Genomic DNA, 16608 nt, shown 5'->3' on the forward strand with positions numbered 1-16608 from the left:
GTGAGGTGTATCTAAAAGTCATAAGGTACAAAAGAGAATGCAGTGTACTGTTCAGGATGAGGATGTTGTCCTTTGTCACGCTGGAGATCTTTAAAGATTAAAAAGAAAAAACTTAAAATAGATGAGGGAGGAATTTAAATGAGATACTTCAGGGTAACACTTTTCTTTATGGGTCAATAATTTCCTGGAAACAACAACATAATTTGGTTTTAATTATAGGGAAAACATGGTAACACTTAATTTATAGTTAATTAAACGTGAGCTAAGAATTATTTCAAACAATTATATGCTTCGTAAACCATTTATTAAGCAACTGTTTATTGTAAGGTGGAAACTAATGTTTATAAGATTTTGAAAATGGTTCATAAATACTGTGTCGTTCCTCTATAAACAGTATTTGGATGGATTTTATAAAGTTGCAACTGATGTTTGTAAACCTTTACAATGGCTTAATAAATGGTTTATTAACAATTTCACTGTTTGTTTCCAGTCAAGTAACTATTAACTGATGTTTAATTAACTATGAATTAGGGCTGTCACAAGATTATCCACGATTATCGTGGCCAAACAAATGAACAATATCTATAGAAATGTGAAAACAAACAAGTGAGCAATCAAATCTACCTTTTACTTTGTTTACTGTGTGTTTTGTCTCTTTTTTTGGCGAGTAAATAACCCTCACAATACAGGTGTCGGGAGGTGGAGAGAGACTCGTTAACTATAACTTTAATAGGGTACAGAAAGAACAAATAAACTCAGTTACTGGTGAAAAGGCAACCAGATACTCATAAACAAAGATGCACAAGGCCGAACATCTTCGCTCGATTTTTCACACAGTATTATCGTACGTGTTTTATCAACACAATATCAATATTTAGTTTTTAACATCACGGTTATCATGAATATTGTGATACCCCTCCTGTGAATTAAACTTTATTAATGATGGTTGTTATAAAGTGTAACCGAAAATATGTTTGTTTGTTTTTTAGTTGAAGAAAGGCTCATTTTAAACCAAAGTAAACATGAATTATTTTTATTTACTGTAAATGTTATACTCCATATATGTTGAATTATGTCCATATTCTTGCAACGTTCAGCTGACCTGCAGTTCACTGGCTAAAAGACTCCTGGTACCAAATTAGATCATTCTTTCTGGGAAACTTCTTCGAAACTCGTCAGGAAAACAACCCGATAATTGAATAAAATGTTAGTAAAGGTTGCGTAATGTGAAAGTATCATTTTGAATAGAATTCACTGGTACTGATCACAGTGACAAGCAAGAAAATCCTAATATACTTTAAAAACAAACTAACTTCACAAGCAAACATTTCAAGAAGGAAATAATAATAATAATAACAATAATAATAAGAAAAAAAGATAAACAAGCTGTTATCAAATGTTAACTCTTTATTTGAATAAGTAAAAAAAGGTGCAGGTATCACAGGTATCATCTGTCTTGCTGTTATCCTTGTTGCATGAAACGCACTGTTTTCTTTTTTTTCTTCTAAAATATATTTACATGTGAAATATCCCTAATCGTTTTTTGAGTCATGTACAGAATCCGAAGTCTAAACTGGTGATTAAACATTTATTAAAGTGCTTTTTTTTTCTCTCTTCTATCGTTGCAACACAAAACATCTTTACATAGCAATACACTGTACAGGTCTGCATGAGTGGTATCATGTGTATCGGGCTACCTGTTTTCAAACAGCTGCACGGTTTTCTGCAGGTGTACTGTGTCACAGAAGTTGTAAAGTACAATTAGTTCATTATTTTGTCTTTGAAATACAATTAAAACTTGACATATCATACAAATAAATAGTAGTCATAGCCAGGGCTATTGCATGCAAACATCAGCAATTATGTTTTCTTCAAGCAGTAATACATTTCATTACTGGTGATGCATTTGAGCAGGGTGCAAAAGTATTTCTTAGTGTTTCCTTATACAATTTTCTAACCAGTGTGTCTTTGCTGTACGCCATGAATTTTTTTTAAATGTCATAATGATGCACACTACACAACGCTAATTGAAAAAAAATGGTTGAAATATCTGACCCGTGTATTAAAATAAAAAAGGGGGGGAAACAAAAGAGTGACAACAATATGAAAAACTACTCCTTGTCCATTTCCACATATTGTGAATGGTTGTCGGGGGATTTGCTGTGAGTTTTACTCAAATGGAGTTTGACTGCGTGATTGCTCGCAAATGTCCGACAGCAGAGCTTACATTTGAACTTCGCGTCAATGTCCTCCTCCGTGACCAGAGACTCTGTGGCTCTGACGCTGAGGGCCTTCGACAGTTCTGGCTCCTCTACCTTCGTCTGGTGCTCTACCGGCATTTTGCACATGTCTTTGATTTGAAACCCGAGATGGGATTCCAGATGGGAAATGAATGATGCCGGCGACCTGAACTGGGAAGCGCAGTCATTGCAGTAGAAGATCGGGTGGCCCGTGTCCATGTTCTTCAGAAATTTGGTCCCTCCGGTTTTCCGCAGTTGGTATTTTACATTTGCTAACCAATGGCTTATGGTGGTCATGGACAATCCAGTGAACTTGGAGATGTGCATCCGTTCCTGAGGGCCGAGATCCGAGAGCAAGTATTTCCCCTCGGAGGTCTGGAAGAGGCTGGAGGCAAACTGAGCTTGCAGGATGAGAAGATGGCGAGGATTCCAGTTTGACTGTCTGCCTTTACGCTTGTGGACGGAGTACACATCGGCAGAGACGTCCTCGAAGCGCCTGACGTCCGATTCCAGTTTCATAGTCGGGATCCTTGATGGCATGGAGGGTTTTGGCGTTGTGGCTTTTGGAAGTACTTTAACCATATCGGCGATGTCAGACAGGGCGTATTTCTGCGGCATGGGGGCGGAGGGTTGTAGTATCGAGGAACTTTGCTTGCTGTGTTTAGATTTCGTCAGGTCTATTGGTTGGTCATCACTAACATAGAGAAATCTGTTATCAGGCCTATTTCTCATAGCATTTCCAAGCATTAAAGCCGGTTTCTCGTTGCTTCTGTTAATGTCAGCAAAAATAGACTTGGTGTGAGCAGATAGTTTATCTACTCTTGAGTTATTGGGCTTATTTGCTTTGCCCAGATGATTGTTCAGAACTGACTGCAGTGCACTAAGAGGGTTTATGCCAAGTATCGCCGCAGTGTCACTGAGAGGCTCTGAAGTGCTGCTGCGTCCATTGCTGGCAGAGGGGCTCGGTGTCTTGCCTCTGTCAGAGAAATCTGGGCTCAACTTCCCTTTGATCGCTTCACTCCCTTCATTCAAACAGTCTGCATCAAGCTTTGAAGAGGAAGAGGAATCATCCTGACAATCGCTGTCATCATTCTCCGCCAGATCAAACTTAATATTCTGACTTTCTTTACCATCGCTAATGCCAACCTTTTCTTTTTTGATGTCCACATTTTGATGCTGTCCCTGGGGAGCTTCAACTCCCACAGCACCGTGGTACAACTTCCCCTTTGGGGCAATCGGTCTCAGCTTGTGGTTAAATGCCTGCTTTAGCTGTGCAGGGGGAGATGCAGAGAGAGGGGTGTTTTTGATGATGCCGGAGAGCTGATAGGCGGCGTGAATGCTCGGATAGGCACTCCAGCTTGGCGTCCCTGTTTGAGCTTTATTGATGGCAGAGGCCACTGTGTTGGCTAAAGATTTAAGGATGTCCCCTCCTCCTCCTGAGTCCTGTTCAAGATCCTCCTCACGGAGATAAGGGTACTTAAAAGCCCCATTGCCTGGCTTCTGATCCTCACTCTCTTGCTTGTCATCTTTAGCTTCAGTTTCTTCCATTTTGTCTGATGTACCTTCCCCCTGGCTATCCTTCTCACAGCTCCCAGGGGAAGAATTTTTTGGAGACACCTTTTCTCCCTCAGTGTCACTGGCAGCCGGCTCAGCTAAACCCTGGATCTTCTCTATGGCCAGCGGGTCAAGCGCTAACTGTTTACCCTTTTTAGAGGCAGAGTTTGTGACTTTGATGAAGTGTCCAGTAACCATCATATGTGTGGTGAGTTGCTGAAGGGTGTCGTGGGAGCTCCCACACTCCATGCATTTAAGAATCTGAGACTTGCACGTCTCAAACTGCCAAGTGTAACTAGCTCCGTTCTGATAGCCGTAGCGATTATTGTTAGCATTTGCAATGGTGGCGGCCCTTTGTGCCTCAGTGTAGCCGGATATACCAGTCGTGGAGTCGGGGGAACAAGGTCTCACCGTCTCAAAGGCCCGTTTCTTTGCTGGTGGCAACAATTTGGGTGTGAGAACTGGGATTGGCTCTTTTAAAGGCACTTTTTGGTAATGCTTAGTTTTAATCATATGGACGCTCAAATCCTGGAGTGAGTCAAAAGAGTGGCCACAGAACATGCACTTCAAAACTTTCTGTGCGTCCTCTTTCCCTTCCATGTCTTGCAAATTTCGCTTCCTAGATTTCGAGGACGAAGCAGAGGAATTACTCTGTTTGGTGTGGTTGTTGTCCTGGTAGTGCCCGCTCTTGTTCATGTGGACCGTCAGCTCCACAAGAGTGTCATAAGCAGCGCTACAATCCTTACAGCGAAATCGGCTGGCTCCCGTGAACACCGAGCCACAGGGTTTGGTGGTTTGTCTGTACAGGTGGACGGAGCTAAAGAGGTTCGGTTTGGATACAGGCTTTGGGGAGAATGTCTGCTGCAAGGTCTTAGAGAGGGCGTCCTGGTGCCAGTCAAACTCACTCTTGGTGCTTCCGTTGGTGCTGTCACAGTTGGCTTTGCTGGTGTTTTTGCCAATTTTCAAGTCCATTCCGATCCCCGTCCAGTAGGAATCGGAGAGAAAGTTTGCATAGGCTGCCCTCATTTTCTCCAAGCTGCCGCCCGTCTCCTCTTTATGTTTGGGGGTGCGACTTTCGTCAACCCGCTGGCTCTCAGGTGGCGGGGAGGTTTTGAAGTCTGAGAGTCTGTCGCTGCTGTCGCTAAGGCGTGACTCCAGCTCTGCCTCTTGATTGGAAAGGACACTAATGGGAGAGTTCTGGTTGCTATAAGTGTTAGTGCTCTTGTTGTCAAGCTCTCTGTCCTCAGACACTTTGGGGCTGGTCTTCTCTGAGCATTCCTCTTCGGTTTGAGTGTCGTTCTCTCCGTCTTCCTCGGCGATGGCATCCTGAAGAACACCGTCTTCATCCGGCATGTACACTAGAAAAGGAAGAGACATGGAAATTAATGACATTAAAACACAATGTGGAACAGCAGTTTAGTGAATTTATCTTTTAATTTCCACGGTGCATTATTTAGACAACACAGATAACGGCACTGAGTTTATATTTTTTTTGTGAGAAGTCACAGAAGCCATTTAAGACAACATAATGGCTGCTGGTTTGTGCCTTTGGGAGGCTGGAGAGTATAGCAGGACATAATGTCTTTACTAACAGTCTGCTGCTGGTGTAACAGCACCATGTGATTCACGACAGGCCATTGACTTAGTGCTGTGTCCAAGGTTTTTCTGGCCTCAAGTTGAGATGTTTACAACAATCATTGGCCACTGAGTGACAAAAGGAAATTGATTCTTCTGGGGCATGTTAAGTGTTATTGCAAATGACCTATTCCATAGTGATTATGGATGCCTCAAAAACTGCAATGAAAATGTATGCCTTCTGTTCTTGATAACACCTCAGCTTCCCTGAAGCCACATGTGAGGAATGGCTGAACACAAACTCAGACGTTTTAATGTCCCACATTGCTCTATCAATAAATTAAGAGGCTTGAGTGAAAAAGATGAGAAAAGATAACTTTAGAAGACGTTTACCCGTTTAGCAAAAAATAAAAATACGTCGCAAATGCGAATGCTGATGAACATGTTGATCATGCCGGTGGAAAAGCTGATTCAATTATCAGAGTAAAAACGAGACAATTTCCCAAAAATTACTGGCAATCTGTCACGTCATTATATTTTCCCTGACAGTCTCATAAACAGCAATTACTTCTTTCATTATTCACCTGTTCATTCTCCCAACTCATAGAAGCACAAACATTATTGCTTCAATTAACAGATAATTAAACAACAGTATTTCTAATTGACATATTTCCCATCATCCAATTAGTGGAAGCTCTGACTCAGCATAAGAGGGGGTTTTCATGTGGCTGCAGGGTCTGCTCGACAAAAATATGAGCGCGGCTACAGAAGATTAGAGCGTCCTCTCTGACAATCGCTATTTCAGATAATTTAAAATCTAGCCATCCGACAAACCCGCGCAACAATATCACAACCGATGTTTGCATATCTTTTTGACAACATCCTGCAATAAATGCGGTTTGTCAGTGTTGTCACATATCTGAGATATTTTCCGCCCTCATAGTCATGCCGGAAAATGTGCATTTTGGGAGCGACGTGGCAGATGTGCTCTGAGTTAAATATGAATAGGACATAACAGCCCTGTCCAGGCACTTATGCATTTCACGTGGTTAATATTTCTTTTCTGAATAGAGGGCACTCCATGTGGGGATGGCTGAAGCCGAGCACTCAGGAGTCCCACACTGGGCGGCCCATAGAATGTCTTCCCTTCTTTGCCTTCTGAAAATAAGACTTTTTTTTTTTTTTTTTTATCAATATTTCACAAGTGCCTCAAGAGAAACCCTGGAGGTGAATTGCCTGCCAGCTAATGGATGGAGATGGAGATGGGATTCGGACTTTCAAAACAAACATGGAGAATGGGGCCTCGTGAACAAGAGCCTGCGCGCACACACACACACACACACACACACACACACACACACCCACACCCAAGAGCCCCGATGTGCTGTGACCTTGATCCACCGCAAGAGGGATGTTTTGATTGGCCAACCGAGATCTGTGATGGCCTCCAAAACACCCTTGATGCTAAGGGAGAGAGTTGTCAAGAGCACAGAGGTATGTTTTATTTATAGTCGTATATATAGTATTCACAGTGAAGGAGAACACCAATGTCTATGACAAGCTCCCAGTTGATGTCCTCTCCCTTCAAAGTCGTCGCTAAAACTGATGGACTGGTACGGACGTACACCAAAGAGGGGAGATGAGCTTTTTTTCCAGTCCAGCGGTGGTTTAATAGAAAGTGTACACCCATCAAGTAAAAGCCATTTCCTGAATGTTTTACGTAGCTTAAAATCCCCAATAGATGTAGTTAAGCTTCACCTTCCCTCTTTGTAAGACAAATGTGCTTTTTAAGAAAGAACAGCAAGTACTTGTTTCCTGGAAATAACCACTTACATGTCGTTATATCAGTTTTAATGTGAATATTTGTGCCTTATCGTGGTAGTTGAGGATGAAATTGACAGAGATTAACAGCTGCCCTTCCTGCTGTTCTATGCCTTTCTATCAGATGCCCTAAGTAGCAGACATCCAGAGGCACCAATTAACCTTCTGGCAGGGATCACTCCGAGATACCCGCACGCCTAACTCTGCTTCTCACACCATTTTATAAGTGTAGCTTTGCCAGCTCATGGTCTAACCACAGCACACTGCTGCCATGCCAAGCTGTATTACTCCCTAATACAAGATCAGATGCAAAGACAACACTGTGACGACAGACAAAGGGGTCATTATATCATGAGAAACTAGTTTTTCAGGATTTGCAGGGAGGATCTGTCGATATGCTCCATAAAACATCATTGTTCAAAGTCTAAGATTTGGTGAGTCATTGTGTAAACCCAAAGTGAAGAACAGCAGGCACGTTCTCAGCCACTTTCTTTTTTTTTTTTTTACAACTTGAAAAAAGAAAAAAAGGAAATGCCTGCTTTGAAAACGTTGTCTCTGAGGCCGAGCAAGGCAACTCCCGGCATAACTAGCCTTACAAAACAAGAGGCTGGCATGCCTTGCCTGAGATTTAGCATGTCATAAACTGCTGTAAAGCCTCCAATCTGTGTCACTACAAATTTATATCTTCAGACAGAGATATGCAAAGGTCAAAAAACCTGAGGTGTCCATCATAAATCAGGCAGTTGAAGTGTTTATAACCTTTATCCGTTAGAACAGACTCTTGGCATAGCGAGGCCTGGATTTACTGAAGCAGCAGCCTGTTTCTGAGCCAAAAGCTTTTTTCCTACATCGAGAGAAACCAGCTAACTGCATAGGAAATAGTAGATTACATTTACTGCTACATTCATGGCAGCGTGCTGTCCAACTGGATTGCTGCTGAAGGCTTACATGACAATATATTTACAACTCAACTTTAAGCATTAGTATCTTCAGAGAGTACAATCCCTTTCTTCTCCCCCCATGTGAGTGAGTCTGTTCAGAACGTGTCAATCACTTAGAAATGTGTGTGCCAGATGTAAAGAGGCATTCTGTTTCCAGTGTTAACGTGCCAGCAGAAACTTTTGTAAATTTGAGAACATCAACATTTATCCCTCGGAAGGTCAACATTTCCTTCATTAATCTGACAAGCCACAGAGACTTAGCAGCCTGAGGAGCTTAGCTAATGGACAGCTGCAATACCCAGCGCAGGACTTTGTGAGTATCCGAGGTAACACTATCTTCAGAGAAGATTGGGTAATTCATAGGTGCCAGTGACAGGTCTGCACGTCTGTGCCACTTTCCCCAGCGCTCTCCGGTTGTCTCAAGCTACAGTTTTTGCTGCTCGCAAATCAATATCTCTTTTTACTTCTCATTGATTGCCTAGTGGTGGGACCAACCTAAGCAGGACTGTTATGACATTTCTAGATTTCCCCCTGTCCTTGGAACAATCAATTACACGCGCATGGCAATCAAAACCTCTTTGCAAAATGAACCTGCTCCATGACATTTTCATCTCCCGGATTTATGCCATGTAGAGGGAAAAAAAGAGGAGGAAAAAAAAAATAAAAAGGAGGCCCTGCTGGAGAGGCAGAGAACACGCTAACAACGCAGGTCAGGATCACTGAACAATCTGCAGGCTGTCTCGGTAACTATCATCTGCTTCTCCTTCCTGTTTTCACTCACATGTAAGCAATGTGCCCAATTAATTGTGTCTGTACATTTAAAAAAAAAAAAAACACTTAGTCACCGCGCTCATCTGCTGTTATAAATAGGTGTGAAATGTCACTCAAAAAGTACTCGGTGTACAAAACATAATTCCAAAGTTGTGAAGCTCTTTTGTGCCTGCAATGCTGGAAACAGGGTGTTGTGTTTATGAAAGTCACCACCAAGTGATTTTCTTCAGTGAGCTATCATTAGAACGAGACACACACATGTCACAGGGTTTAATATTTGACAGTGATATCTGACTAACTCGGTGAGCAGTGCACGTCAAGATCAAATAGATACATTGTCAGACATCCTGATGATAGTCTTGATGACACATCTGAAGTTAAGTCTGAACTGAATCACATGAGAAATGGCGAAGAGCTAATTCTGAGCCCCGGAGCCATCTGTAAAGATCTGTAAACACCTCTCTCTTCATTGTTCCCTGTCAGGAAACAGTCTCCCCGAGCCCAAGGACACTGCAGAGTAAAGAGAGAACAATCACATCCAGGCTGCTCCCTCTTGATGAAATTTATATGGAGGTTAATTGATATCAGAGAGTAAAATAGTTTTAGACTTGCTTTTAAACAGGAATGTGTCATTAGTTCCTATTTGACCCATTATTTCATTCCACCTCTTTAAAATGACTCCAATGATGCCTTTAACAGAGTTCAAAACCGTGCAGACACACTGTTTCTGAGTCTATGTCGTGTTGTATTTTGCACTCAGTAGTTATTAACAGCGACGGGTACACATTCTGGTAACATTAAAAAAGAAAAATCTATAGATTAGCGATGAAAAGTGGTTTTAAAAGCTGCCATGAACCCCCACAAAGTGGTATTGTTGCATCTTTCTGAGGCTTTGACTGCAAAACCAAGAGACGGAAACACTCATGTTAATTTTTGTATGCATGACGGAGATGTTACTTAAAGCGCATTACTTACTTCACTAAACACAGGCTATTCATGCAGATAAATGCCTTGCTTTCATACACCCTCAACTTTAATATTTAATGGTCTAATATAATCAAATAAAAACCCGCAGCTCAAAAAAGACACGGACAACTCGAGGACAGATTGTGAACACAGCAAACGGCACAATGTGTTCAGATGGACCCAGAGCCAGATTAATATGATAGGATCGCAAATATGACACCATATCCTGCCATCTGGCTGTTCATTTGGGCAAAAATGATCACAATAATTATGGCAATTAATCAAAAATGTTTTCACAACCAACATTCTGTTAACTAAAAACACAGAGAACTTTGGAATGCACAATCAACACGCTAACAAACACAAAAAAATATCCGAAGGCAGTCTGAGCCACAGCCTGTGAGCCTGTTTAGTTTTGGTTTATGGTTCCATTTTTTTTTTTTTTTTATGTAATGATAGAAAAGTGGGGATTTCTAAAAGTCTGTCCGCTCATGTTGCACGGATGCTAATCATTACATTTACTGAGCCACATCAGATTGCCCTGCCTGAAGCTCCAGGAGCCCCCTTCCCCTCCGTGATGTCACCGAGCGATGCTGCTCCTTTTGATGCCTACTAGAAGCTTCTGCTCCGAGACGCATCAGTCGGCCCGCCGCCTAATTGGAAGTGAGCGGTGGGAGAGCATTGCAATCTGCACTCCAGCACCTAAGTCATCACTTTGAACGTGCCACAGCCGCCGCATCACATGCAGTTGCCTGGTGTTGCATCTCACCAAAGGGTCTCCTATCAGCGTCGGCAGGAAAAATTATACACGCGACGACATTCCCATCCTGTCTCATAGGCCTTTAGCAGAGCAGCAGCACAGAGCCAGGTAGATATTTGTCTGCTAATATTATTTTATACATGGAGGGAACAGATTTCTTAAAGGGCTGGTTCACCCAAATTGCAAAAGACATAAACTCAGTGGCCACTTAATGTAAAATCTGAAAACGACATTCAGCCGTAAATTCTACCTTTACAAAGGTAATTATGTTTCGACTGGCACTGTTAGAGATTTAACTGTATTCAATGCGGTTCTAATATTTCAATATATGTAACCTCAACCCCGGTAATACAATTTTGAGGTACTTCTACTTTACTTGAGTATTCCCATTTAACACTACTTTTCACCAAATAATGTACTTTTTATCTGGTAGCTGTAGCTACAAGTTACTTTTCACATTAAGATTAGATATACAACATTTGATCGATTAATCAAATATGATGCATTGTTAAAAGATAAGATTAAACTATACAGTAGCTGCTGCTGCGGCAGCTAAAATTAATTTCAACTCAACCAACTACAAAATTAAGGTGCCACTTACATGTAAATGCAGCAATAAAAACAACCCAATCATATAATAATATAACACTGACACTAAATCTTTAATTATGACTCATTATGGAGTAATTTTTAGTGCTGCTACGTGAGAGCGACCAGCTTGATTTTTGGGGCCGATACCGATATTAGGAAGTAAAAAATTCCAGTGTTGACATATTGTTTTTGCAATGATCCCTCAAATGTGGTTATCAAACACTTGGGACAAAGATGTGTGACTGAGGCAGGATCTTTTACAGTTTATTGTCTAAAACGACATCAGTGCACTGAAACTGTAAACTTCACTGGGACTTAAATGATAATAATTATTATAAATTATGTTGATGAAGGTTCTCAGTCATCCAGGTCATGGTAATTCAAATGCTATATCGTTGCTAGCACTTAGAATAACCCAAATCATCTTTTTCAGCATTACCATCTAAAAAAACGTTGATACGTCGATCACAATATATCTGTGATAGGCCAATATCGGCCAACACATGTATCAGTCAGGCTCTATCTGCTGCTTTTACTGACAGTAAGTAAGTGGTGTGAATTCTTCTTTCACCGCTGCAAATCTGGGAGCACCAAACAAAATTCCATTCTGTTGAGGAGGCAGCAGATATCTCAAAACCAGGGTAAATAAATCCTATCTGCATGGCTGGACACCACCTCAGACGAGTGAGAAAATGTGTGTGTTTTTTGTTTGTGATTTGGGTGAAAACCTCCTTGAAATTACTGCCCGCTGAATGAGCTGTATGTGCCGTTCTTGCATAAGCGGTTGAACATATACCGTGCACATCCTGACTGTCTCCTATTTGTCCTCTTCTGCTAACAAGGAAAGGTAAATATAAACAATTTGGCGAGCGCGTTGGATAACGTTACAACTGAAGAGGCTTAAAAGCCTCAGTGTAAATTTGTCAGATTATAGATGATCTTTTTCTGCCCCGACTGATACAAAAGTTCCAGTTGGCGGAGCAGAAGCAGGGCGGCTTCAGCTCCAGTGTATTTTCCACGAGCGGGAGGGGAGCAGCCTCGCGTCGCTCTGTCACTCGGTTTCTGAAGAGCCCGTGACACGGCTCTCCAGGAGCGACATGATGAGGTCTGATGGTTCCTTTCTGCAGAATAGCAGTTTACCCCTCATTCACCCTTATCAGAGAGTGAACCCATCATCTTACAGTGTGCCACTCAAACCGCTTCGCATATTGGAGCTGACCAGTCGAGCAAACAGGGCGGTACTAATAAAAGACCATCTTGCTTTGGTTCAAATTTCCCTGATTGAATGTCAGTCAGGAATGTTTGCGTGGCAGCAGGGAGGAAAGTGGGCCATCGTTTAAAGGACCACTGCCTTGCACACATAAGGCCTTTGTTCTAGTTTTATGAGATACTGAGTGAAAGGTATGATGGCCTGCGCTCGCCTGACGTGCTGTTTGTTTTTCATGCCCACGAGCCCCGACTAAATAAAGAGCTTTTCAATTCCAATTCAATCATTGTTGGGTGTTTTGTAAACATTTGCTTCATTGTATCTTTCTGTTTTATTTTGCATTTTGGCTGCGATATTAATTATTTTGAATATTAAATTGGCCGTTTATTTCGTTTGTGATCTCGTGCGTTGTTTCGCCTCGTGATTTAATATTAAAGTATCACAAAAGAAAGCCAGCGGCAAGTCACTCCTTCTCCTTCTCTGTGTCCCATTTTGTCTTCCCCTGAGATCAGCAGACGTATATACAGTACATACAGTCCCCGCATCATAAACTTTGCATGAACCCTAAACACTGGCCCTCCCAAACAACAACAGCCCTCCATCAAGGTCAGGCCTTGATGAATCTGATAGTGCAGCTGGAAGAGACTGTGTGTATTCTATTAAAACAATCTGCATTTCACTAAGTCTTCCCGCCCGCTCTGTCCCTGTATGGATCTTTCATTAGGTTCTGGATGGGCTCCAGCCAAAGCTTTCCTTGTACAAGCAGTTTTATGCAGTTTTCAGCAAAGGGAGGCATTTTTTTACATTCCAAGTTCATTAATAGTAGATTGCCACTTTTTCCCTTCATTAAATACAATGAGGCTACAGAGTGAATTTGCAGCTGAAGCGTGGTACTGTCAGTTTTCTAGTGGGACCAAAGGCTGCTTCATGGCAAGCATAAAGGGAGAGAAGCGAGCCCGCCAAACCTGGAGCTCTGTGGGACAAGACGAGCAACAGTAAGAGAGGCAGAAATGCTTCAAAAACAGCCCCTGCTCCCTCCTATTCACATTCATTTTAATGGCAAATTTGTTGTCAAGTGTCCTCCACAAAATGATTAGGGCCCGCTGTTTTCTGAAAAGTGCAAACTTCTAGATTTGCCTGGTGCGCATTGTCACTTTGACAGCCCATTCTGAGAACAATGGCTGCCCAAATAGTGAAATGTGTTGGCACCCAATAGTTGAAAGTTTCCCCTCAAAACAGGCTTTCTGCTGTTTGTGGGTATTCTGCTGTGTTGATATCTAGATGTTGATTAGAATGAAAAAGGAAGCCAGTGAATTGGGCTCCCCAGAGCAGGCACATCAACCATTGTAAGAGATTGACAGTCACTCCATTGAGCCAATTATTTCTGTTCATAAGACCTGTTTCTATAAAAACTGGTTAAAGACTACAGTCATTGTTAGAGTGTCTGAATTAAACTACTGGTAGGATTTACAGAACACCAGCAGCATTTAATGGCAGCACTGCCCACTTAGTGCCGCTTTTACTACATGGAATAATTACAGACATAATATTGTTTCCATTAACTGTTAAAGTTGAATAATTCTCAGAATTAACGCGTAACAGAAACAACGTGAACACACTCACAAACCTGCGCTTTAACCGTGTGTTCAATTTTTTGGGGGGGGCAAATTATCCTCACATCACCGACAATAAAAGATAGATAATAAAATCAGATGCTGCGCCCGCTATCGTGTGGGATATATGTTCATTAATATCGCACTGCAAACACATCAAAGCTGTTCAAATATTTCCACTGGAAAAGTCAGCGCAACAAAAATATTTTCTCTGTGCTATATCCTCATTTAGCCTACGAGTCAGCGGCGTGACATTTGTAAGGTGTTCAGCTGTAATGGAGGAGGAGTAGGTGCCGACTGCAAGACGAGTGCAGAGCCTTTTTATTCATTGCATGGGAGAAAGTGGTTAATTTATTGAAAAGAAGGTAGGCGGACGAAGCAGCGGAACGGAACTGATACCCTGCGTGGCTGTAGGTTGTGCACCGAGGGGGAGGAGAGAGGGGTGGGAGAGGAGGGTTGTGGGGGGGGGGGAGAGAAAAAAAGGAGGTTGAGGGAGGCGGAGACCAGAGCGACAGAGGAACGGTTAATGGAAATGAGTGACAGGCTTTCAGAATGATTTACAACGGGTGGCGCTGCGGCAGAGCCAGCGCTTGATGGATGATCCTGAAAGACGGAGACGAACCATAAATCATGTCTTTGAATCATTGACAGAGATAAAGGAGGGGGAGAAAAAGCAATGGCATTGACGTTCATTCTTCCAATAATGTACATTGACGAGTTACACTACGGAGCCTTAATTAAAAAGTGAACACGGGTCTTCTCCCTCTCTCAACTCCCCCCCACCTCCACCACCACCGCCCTCCTCCTCCTCCTCCTCCTCCTCCCCCCGCCGGCTCCTCCATCCCTCTCTTCTCTATTGCGATATCAATGGTAATTAAAGATGCAGTATCCCCGGCCCCTGTCCCATAGCCACTTCCTCCAGCTTCCCACAACAGCCAGATTAGATAAGTGCTCTGCTAAAAGATAATGTCACCCCTCAACAATATCAATGTGGGTCTGGCCCATTTGTTTCTACATCTGTAAACACACACACATAAACTGAGTTGAGCGGCAGGCGGAGAGAGAGAGAGAGAGAGAGAGAGAGGGAGAGGGTGGCTTTATTTCTTTAAAGGGAAACAACAAATAGTAGGGTGGCGCACACACGAATGGACAAAAACTAAACAGTCTTCAGTTACCGAGGTTACCGTGCTAGTTTTAACCTGTAAAGCAGAATTAAATATTTAGCATGAGAGGATTTTTTTTCCCCCCCTCGCTTGACTGAATAATAAAAAAAAACAAAAAAAACATGCCAGCGAATTATTCTTCCCACCTAAAAAATTGTGTTGTTCTGTCTTGAGTGCAGATGGCACTTTGATAAACAGGAGGAGCCCTGTAGGAGCAGGGAGCCCTGAATGAGTGGCATTCCACATCAGCTGAGCTCCCTTAAAGTGCACACAATAGAGCAATGAGGTGAAAGTAATCCTAAACATCTGTCTTATGTGTCCTACACGCACAGGCTGTTTGTTCAAGTTCTAGGAAAGACATTAGCAAAGAGGGGAGAGGGAGAAAGACGCGGAGAGAGAGAGAGGAGGATATATCAATTCATGCACTAGTTCTCCAAAGGGATTAAGCAGGGGCCTCTGTTGTCTGTCCTCTCGCTGCTCTGCTGGCAAACAAAATGGAGAAGACTGCCCTACTAACGCAAATACCCTCTTTCATGACATACTGTAGCGAGCATGTGTTTAAATGAATACTTAAAAACGGCAGTACAGTGCGTCGCCATGATTGTTTTTAATTATTCAAACTTTAGATTTTTTTATAACCCAGTTTGCGAGGCCGCTATAGGAAAAAAACTGCTTATAATAAAGCATTCTCTCCAGTGTTGCAAGAAAAAAGGACAAGTGATGGAAACGCAGCCAGGCCCGGTGCACCGTCCTGTTTGACGGCTGTGTCGGGAGACCGGGGGCAGTCGGTCGGTCAGCCCGCAGCGTATGGGGATATTCACCGACAGAAACTGAAAAGACACACAAAGCTGTCCCTCTCCCCGCTGTGAGAAGACATTTTGGCAAGCTAAAATGGAAATGAATACACAATGGTCATCTTGCATTGAAAAGCTATGGCAATAATATTGGTCAGGCATGAGGCTGCCCTGCCCAGTGTGAGTGTGTGTGTGTGTGTGTGTGTGTGTTCATGTGTGTGTGCATGTTTATGAATGATTCATGCTGCAACACAAAAGCTCACACTCGGGGCTTCACGCGATTCGAGAATCGTTTTCATTTGAAGACTTGAAGTTGTTAATATCATGTTTGATCGCATCCTTGCATCAAAACACAGTTTGATGGACAAGGGAAATAATTACTTGTCATTCATGTGTCTGAGGTTTCTCTGCTCTCCTCTTTTGTTGCTGTTAAACATGTTCCTCTGTTAAACACTTTCTCCTCGCCAAACTCCAAAACACTCTCTGAGTCAACTTTCAAGTCGCACTTTGGAATAAAAAAAAAAAAGAAAAAAGAAAGAAACAATTTTATTTGATTCAAAACGGAGAGAAAAAAAAGGGAATCCGTAGCCGTGAAAGTGACTGTTCAGCTGA

General features: G+C 42.4%; 1 protein-coding gene across 3 annotated transcripts in view; it reads right to left on the bottom strand.

The window, feature by feature from the left end:
• Positions 1-1387: 1387 nt before the first annotated feature.
• The window catches only part of tshz2 (teashirt zinc finger homeobox 2), a 107279-nt gene continuing 92058 nt past the window's right edge, over positions 1388-16608 (bottom strand). For all 3 annotated transcript variants that reach the window (XM_084366019.1, XM_084366020.1, XM_084366018.1), the window contains one exon: positions 1388-5152. In XM_084366019.1, the coding sequence (XP_084222145.1) occupies positions 2112-5147 (3036 nt within the window). In that variant the 5' untranslated portion in view covers positions 5148-5152 and the 3' untranslated portion in view covers positions 1388-2111. The remainder of the gene's footprint in view (positions 5153-16608) is intronic.

This window comes from Pagrus pagrus (assembly GCF_965226575.1).
Source record: "Pagrus pagrus genome assembly, chromosome: 11".
Lineage (NCBI taxonomy): Eukaryota > Metazoa > Chordata > Actinopteri > Spariformes > Sparidae > Pagrus > Pagrus pagrus.